Genomic DNA, 8,023 nt, shown 5'->3' with positions numbered 1-8,023 from the left:
CTGATCCCTGGCTGCTCGGACAATGTCTCTGTATTCCTCCCAGGCTACCTGTCCTTGCTTCCACCCTCTGTAGCCTTCCTTTTTGTGTTTGAGTGTGTCCAGGAGCTCCTTGTTCATCCACACAGGCCTTCTGGTGTTTTTGCCTGGCTTCCTCTTTGTTGGGATGCATCGCTCCTGAGCTTGGAGGGGTTGATCCTTGAATATTACCCAGCTTTCTTGGGGCCCTCTTCCCTTTTGTCCTTTGTCCCATGGCACTCTGCCAAGCAGATCCCTGAAGAGGCCAGAGTCTGGAAGGCCAGGGTAGAGAGCTTGCTGTGCGTCCTCCTCGGTGCCCTAAGGATCTTGAACTCCACCATTTTATGGTCTGCAGCCCAGCCTCCTTGTTGGTGAGAACAAGGTCCAGTGCGTATGTAAACAGCTAGATTTGAGGATGATTTATTTCTATGACAACTATATTTGTCAAAATAAGTACTTAAAGAAGATTCTAGAGCAGACTAAATTGAAATGTATTGGAAACGTGGATGGTCTATAATTAGAGAGATATATGTAGGCTTTTTGATTTAGCCAGGTAATTATCATTATAAAGTTAAGAGAAGTATTTGCTTTCATTTGCAAATTCTTGAAAGCAAGCACTGTCACCTGCAATTGTCCAGTATTGCTTAGCAGCACACCATTAACTGGGATGACTTAGAGGCATGCTGAAGTAAACAGACCTCATCATCGTTCAGTCCACACCATGCTGCTGGCAGATCAGCCTGGCTAGCTAGAAACAGCTGTGAAAGCCTGCTTCCAAAACTCTCAGCTCCTTTCTGCTGCTGGCTTCTCTCTTGGGAGCTGCATTACCTGTGCTTGACTCTATGGGCAATTCCTTCTCCTCCTCCTGGTTGTGCCATGGCCCAGACCCTGAACGTAGCTGGCACTCATTCAGCAGAACACATATGGGTCAGACCTTTTGTCTGGGGAAGCCAAAAGGAAATTTGACACACCTGAACAAATTAGCTATACAACAGCCCAAGTATTATTTTAGACAACTTGTCTTCTAGCCTGCAGCAGAAAAATGTTATCAAACATGAATGACCTTTTTCAAGGGGTATCTTCCTGATTTTAAATGAGCCGATGAGCAACCTGGCTTCATTTTCCGTTTTCAAAAGGAAAAACAGATTCTGCCTAGATGAAGCTGTGGCTTGCAACACCTCAGGAGTACAGTTAAGTATCATCAGCAGTCTCAGCCAGCCATTAGTGCATTATCTTGAGGATCTACATCATTAGTTTAAATTAGGTTCACTTAATTAGCCAGCTGGTACTCTCCTTGACAAACTGATAAACAAGCTGTGCTTTATAGTTGGATAATGGTGAGACTAAAAAACAATTTCCACTTATTTTTTCTGCTTTAATGATGGAAATAGAAAAGTAATCCCCTCAGTTGTTTACCTCATACAGAATGTCTCTTAATCAAATACATTGTGCTCCCATTTCATACCTCTGAAGTCTTCAGTTCTTCTCATAACAAAGGAGGTGTAGAGCTCAACTGTCTAAAAGGTTTGTGGTCTCAAGAGACAGTGCTCGAGGTCGTAGGGAAAGCACTTTGGTTCTGACCACAAGACTACCAAAAGTAGCAACTGTAATTGGAAAACATATGAAAACAATCTTTCCAACTTCAACAGAATATATCCAGTCTAGCAGAGATAGGAAGCTTTGGGTGTAGTAATATTGTGTTGGTTTTAATGCAGGACTGTGTAGTAACACCCTGCATTGATTTCAGTATGTGGCTTGAGAATACTCTTCCCTTTTTAGCCATTTTCCAAAAATTGGTGTACTTTTTAAACTGATATGTGTAAAGTGAGAGTGATGGTAAGGAAGGAAGATAAGTACTTTTTAATTTGATTTAAAACCTTTGTTTTCAGGTTCTTAATAACTTCAGTATAATGTAATCTTAATGTCAAATGTTATTTTTATTCACATAGTGAATAAAAATTACTTTTTCAGCAATTCGGTAACTTTGAATTAATCAGAGGGCTGTTTCAACAATTGACAGCATAATTTTTAAATACAGTCTTAAAACATCAGGAAATGCATGTCCAGTCATGATTTTAATTCAAGCATAAGTATTATTTTTCTTTTGAAAATGTGGCAGAAACTAAGGATTTCTATTTTCATTATGCTTCAGGCAGTAAGTACAGATCCTGTTCCAGTGAAACTACACTACGATAAATCACACGATCAAGTCTGGGTGCTGAGCTGGGGAAACACAGAAAAGAATTCACCAACTTTGCAGGTGAGGTGATCAGAATGATTATATGCAAGGAAATCTAGACAAGTTGAACCTTTGTGCAATTGCAACATTTTGTATACTTTCCTTTAAGCATTATTATTATGACCCCAGCAGGGGCAATGAAATGATTTCAGGTAATCAGAAAACAATTCAGACAACTGACTTTGCTAAAAAAGTTAGAGATTATTTTCAACACCCTTACTCAGAAGTGACAATGCTGAATTGATAGAAGGATAAGGAATACAGCTGAAAGCAGCAGCGTGCTTTGTAACTGCAAGTCTTTTGAGAGCAAACTGTTGCTGTTTATGATGCTTTTTCCTAATTAGAAGATAAACTGCATTTTAGGCATATTCCTTTTTTACTAAAATTATATTGACATCCTGGAGGTGACAAGCTCCATCTTTACTTACTGCTTTTTTCTGATGTAAAATACTAAAAATCTTTACTTTTCATGTGCCTCTGAGCAGTGGCAAGCCTAGGGACAGTCTCTAAAGAAACATTTTAAGAAGCTGTACTTGCATTCTTACTTTTTCACTACTTTCTTTTCCTTATTTAAAGTAATCCCCTGAGAATATGGTGATCATCTTTATGTCATAATTTCAAAATTACTTTTTATTTCAACTTTCTTTTTATTTAGAAGTTAATGAAATCCTTATGTATTTAAAATATATATATGATAAAGAATAAGAGAAATTCAAACACAAGGCTCAAGCAGAAAAATGAGTAACATTTGAAAACACCTTTTTAGCACCTACAGCCACTTAGTAACTATGAGTATGCAAGGTAGTTTGTGGGAGTTTAGCTGTCACTTCTCTCCAGAAAATGACTGATAATTGAATCAGTCTTAGCATGTTTTAAAGCGGCTGATTGTCTTCACTCTCATTTTTCCTTACAGTATAGATAATCGGTTATTTTCTTTTTTTTAATCCGCTCTTAAGTTCATGTATGTGAATATCATAGTGGCTATTATATGGAATTGTCTTTTATTCACCCATAAACATTTACCTCAGATTTGGGGATTTGAGGAAAATTGTTTCATAACAACTTAAGGAATGTGTAAACTCAAATCAACTTGCTCTTCTGAAATATGTCTGTGCTATGTTGAATTACCTCATGATTGACAAGAATTGGGAGTATGCATAGCCATAACTTCTTGTGGATCAGTTGATAACATCTTATCTTTTCACTCTGGCTGAAGTGTTTAAAAAATTTAATCTCACTCTAGGATCTAGTGTAAGAAAAAAAAGGTAAACAAAAAATTTAATTTGCACTAAGAACTGCTAGAGGCTTTAGTAATGTAAATGAATAAATATAGACTCAGTGGTGAAAAAAAAAGGAAAAAAGTAAGCGTGAAGATTAAGTGCTTAGGGGTATGTAACAATTCTCTGAAATCTGTAATGCTGATCAACTTTATTCACTGTCATTTGTGTTCTTTTTCTTGGTAACTGAAGGATAATATAAGAGATGGGATACAGGAGCAGTACTGTATTAATTTATTTGGATAGAGATTAAATTTTAGAAGAGTATTTCTATAGTTTATAATGATGTTACTTTATGTAGGTGATAACACAAGCCAGTGGGAGTGTTTCTCATCACACAATCCATACTCAGCCAGTGGGAAAGCAGTTTGACAGAGTGGATGACTTTTTCATTCCGGCTACAACCCTCATCATTACCCATATAAGGTAAGTTTTAACTGAATTACAATTAAATTTCAAATGAGCTATAACATTCTCTCCAAAGAAAATATAATTTAAAAATGTTGAAAATCTGAGACCACTCAACCTACTTCAATATTGCTTTGCAACACCCTTCTTCAGAAGCAAACTAAATGTGAGTTTTATTGAAAACAAGCTAGATATCAGAACAAACACATTTATTAGTTTTTCTTCCTTATCTCACCAAATGTTCAAAAGTTCCACTGCTCTACATACTAAAATTGAGATGTAGTATCATCTGGGGTTTTCTTGAGGAATTGGTAAGTGTAATATTCAGATAATTCCCTAATTTAGGAGCATAAATCTTAATTTGTAAATAATACTTATTAATTTCTCCTACTGCTCAGAGCAGTTGCCATATATAGTATTTACCATATTGTATTACATGTATGTTGTATTGGAGTTATTCTCTTGATTAATGGACCAGAAAAAAAAAACACTTTTGGAGTTTTAAAAGGAATTGTGATACAACATAACTCTTTATGAACTGGCTTCTCCTGCTCATTCAGTTTTTTCTATCTGTTTTTTCATCAGGCAGGCTGTTTTTAAAACAAACCATGACTGAGCATGTAACATAAACTCTGTTTAGATGCATGAATAAAATTTGTCTTATTTCATGGGTGATGAGTATATAATGTTAAAATGGTTCATATTGTAATCTATGCCAGGAAACACTGTAAATTCATGGGACCTTAGTTATTTCTCTCAGTGAATGTCAGATTGTCTTTGTGTTTGTCCAAAGAACAGAGAAGTTCTGGCTGTGATAGAAATATTCTGAGTATGGAAGAATGGAACAAAGTGACCAGCTGGATTTTAAAAGACATATGGGATGGAGAAAGAGAGTGTGAGAAAACGAGGGCAACACTTAATACAGGCATAAAGCAGAAATCTTTTCAAGATCTCCCCAAGGCCTCTTAGATGAAAATCTATTTTTCTTCCTCAAAATACATTAGTAAGAATGTGAAATATCATTTTCTTTTCATATTTTTTTCTGTAACATTTCTACCTGTAGTGATTGAAAAATTCTGCAATCTAGGATTTGTACATCTGAATATTGCATTAATATGTGTTAGCACTTTGTACGTTTAGGACTGTTAGGTTCTTTGCAAGGTGACACAGACCTATGTCAGCTTAAAACACCTCTACAAATAATTAACTCATTTGTTTATTTCACTCTTCCAAGTTCAAGTTTCTATAGAAATGCTTTCATTAGGATGATCTTAAACTGTCCTGTAATTATGAGACAACATCATTCACTTTCAGCTAAAATCTCAAATCGCGTATGTAAATATGCATCTCCATTAAAAAAGATATAATTTCTGATTGTAGTGAGTGGTAGTCTTTTAAATGTGAAAACATGCAATTTAGGATGATTTTACAATTGATTCCAGAATTTACTCTTTATGTGCCTGTGATGAATCTAGTCTTCTCTGTCAAAAAAAATTTGGCTTCTCCTAAAGATGTTGTTGATAAAAGATAATTTTTTTTTTTCTACAAAACTCTTAACTAACAAGTAAATTAGCAATCAGCCATATGCAATTTAAAAAGGAATGTTTAAATGAATATAACTGAATAGTAAATTGACTCTAAGTACCATTACTGCTACATTTCTTTTCTGCTATATTTCTTGAATTGAGTAGATAAATGCACATTGTGTCCCTGAAGTAATCTGCAGTCCTCACACTCAGCCTTAGAAAAGCATTAAATAATTCTGTTACATTTCAAACAGGTATGCTTGAAAGAACAAAAGTTACTGTTTCATAGGCTAGCAAGTACTAAAGGTACTACCCCAACAGAACTGAGATTTAGATACATTAATTTTCATGTAAATAGGAAAAGAAAAAGATGGATAGGGATAAACATCATGCAAGGAGGGGAACCAGGATTGGGAAAAGAAAAATAGGCCCAGTCCAGAGCTAGTGAGGAACTCATCTTGTCTAACTCAAACAATTTTAAGTTGATATTTTGCCTAAATAGGTCAAGTAGGCGCTTTCTGCTTTGCATGGTGAGTCACAGTTACCTTCAGCTGATTAGTCATTTCACTTGTCCTATATGCAACTTAGGAGAAAAGAGAATTAAAGAATAAAAGAAAATCCACAAAAATAAAAAAAGAATATGAAATTAAATTAAACAGTGAAAGAATAAAATTGGACAAGTGACTGCTGATATATAATAAACATGTACATCAGTTCAGGCCTCATATAATTATCTTGTTGTGACTTTTGTTTTTTTTTTTTTTTTTTTTTTTCATTCATATGCCAGATAAGGACCAAAAGAAGATTTCTGAAGTCTGACTAAAATCCTGCAGTAGTTTGTCCAATGCTAAAACCATAGATTTGGGGGTTTTAACCAAGAAAATCAATTCAACAGCAATAAACTCTTTTTACCTACTCAAGAGCTTACTTGAAATACAGAGAATCTTATTTTAGTTTTCTGAAACACTACTTAATTCTGAATGCCTTTTTTAGAAAAGAAAAAAAAAACAGTATGTAGACAAGTGCTGTATTTTTATTTTTTATGTATTCTATCAAGAGCTATCTATGTGAAGTTAGTCAGTCATTAAAGAATTTGCCTTACATAAAATGTCTGACCTTCAAGTACTTTGATTTTTTTGTTTAAATAAAAATGAATTATGTGAGCAGTGTGTCAGGAAAGGTTTTAAATTAACTGTATTTATCAAATTAGTAGTGATGTAGGGAAAACTGTCTATTAAATCTAACTTGTCACCAGTCAACAGTAAAAATGCTCAGTAACGGCATGTGTTTGTTAAGGATGTTAGGCAACAAACATAAAGCTTAAGCTGATTATTCTTTGGTGTATATACCAACCAGGGGAGCATTTTATGAGTGTGAATAGCGAAAAACAGCTACAAGGGAAATAACCCCACTGGCTGAGTTAGCTGGTATAGTTAACTGCTCAAGGGCCCTATTTACTCTTGTTAGAAGTCAATTCCCTTTGACCGTGCAACACCAGCCCCTTCCAGAAAAATGAAAGCTTTCTGTAGCTAGGTGCATTTGTCACCTGTAAACTAAAATTTTGAACGATGGAGCAGAAGACTGAGTGTGCATTGGCTTACCAAATTAGCATCCAGAACCAAACTTTCTGTCTGAATAAAGGCATTTCTAAGCAAAAAAGGCATACCACTTAAAAGTATGAACTAAGTTTCGTAACATAGTTAACACAAACCATCTACTACCATCTACAGTGTATTACCATCTACTGTATATTCTGTCCAATCAGTTATTCTTTAATCACTGTGAGGAATAAGAAACAGAAGGTAAAGATAAGTAGGCTTGTTGACACATAGGAACAGAAATAAGGGTGAATAATTTAAAGCTATGGTGGGTCATTTTTTTCTTTTCAATAATATCTAAAATGATAATTGGTAATAATACATATGTATGTATATAAAACTTATTACAAATTAATTTTATTTAAGAAGTTTACATTTGCTTTACCTAGGTGGGTTATTTTTATATATGAAAATAGAAATGGGCTGCCCATTATTAAAAAAGAAAACTCCATACATTTTAACGCTCTCTTGGGCAGCAGATAATTTAAGAGGCACTTCCCCCAGATCAGACATTTGAAGAGGTACTAAAAATTTTGGTCTGAGGTAAACAATAATTGACCCCGAGAAAAAAAATGTTTTCCCAGACTTTTCCTACCACAGACTGAGGCAATGTTTGGTTGTACTTACAGTACTGCAGGAGTCAGGGCAAATAACTTTTTGGTTTGATAACCAGCAAGCATAACATTCATGCTCTGAACAATCGTGATGAGCCATCACAACAACAGCTAAGCAAACTAAGTAGGCATGAGCCTACTTTCTACGAAAGAAGTAGAGGAAGAATAGACCAATTCTGTTATTTTTAAACCCTCCTTCATAATTGGTGAATAGTTGATATGTATACAGAAGAGGACAAGAAAAGAAGCTTTATCATTTTGGGGAGAGAAATGTGGTAGGTTCAGTACCATCAGTTAGTTTTGGGGGTGTGGGGAGGTGTCTCCCTCTCTTTTATGTTCCAGTCAA

At 35.0% G+C, this 8,023-nt stretch overlaps 1 protein-coding gene across 3 annotated transcripts in view; it reads left to right on the top strand.

Annotated features, from left to right (window-relative positions):
• Window positions 1-8,023, top strand: part of FSTL5 (follistatin like 5) — a 356,700-nt gene that overhangs the window by 323,110 nt on the left and 25,567 nt on the right. For all 3 annotated transcript variants that reach the window (XM_009272309.2, XM_009272308.1, XM_009272310.1), the window contains 2 exons: window positions 2,168-2,275; window positions 3,833-3,957. In XM_009272309.2, the coding sequence (XP_009270584.1) occupies window positions 2,168-2,275; window positions 3,833-3,957 (233 nt within the window). The remainder of the gene's footprint in view (window positions 1-2,167; window positions 2,276-3,832; window positions 3,958-8,023) is intronic.

The sequence above is a fragment of the Aptenodytes forsteri genome, unplaced genomic scaffold (genome assembly GCF_000699145.1).
Source record: "Aptenodytes forsteri isolate BGI_AS27 unplaced genomic scaffold, ASM69914v1 Scaffold13, whole genome shotgun sequence".
Lineage (NCBI taxonomy): Eukaryota > Metazoa > Chordata > Aves > Sphenisciformes > Spheniscidae > Aptenodytes > Aptenodytes forsteri.
The sequence above is the reverse complement of the archived record's forward strand: the minus strand, read 5'-3'. Positions and strand labels throughout refer to the sequence as shown.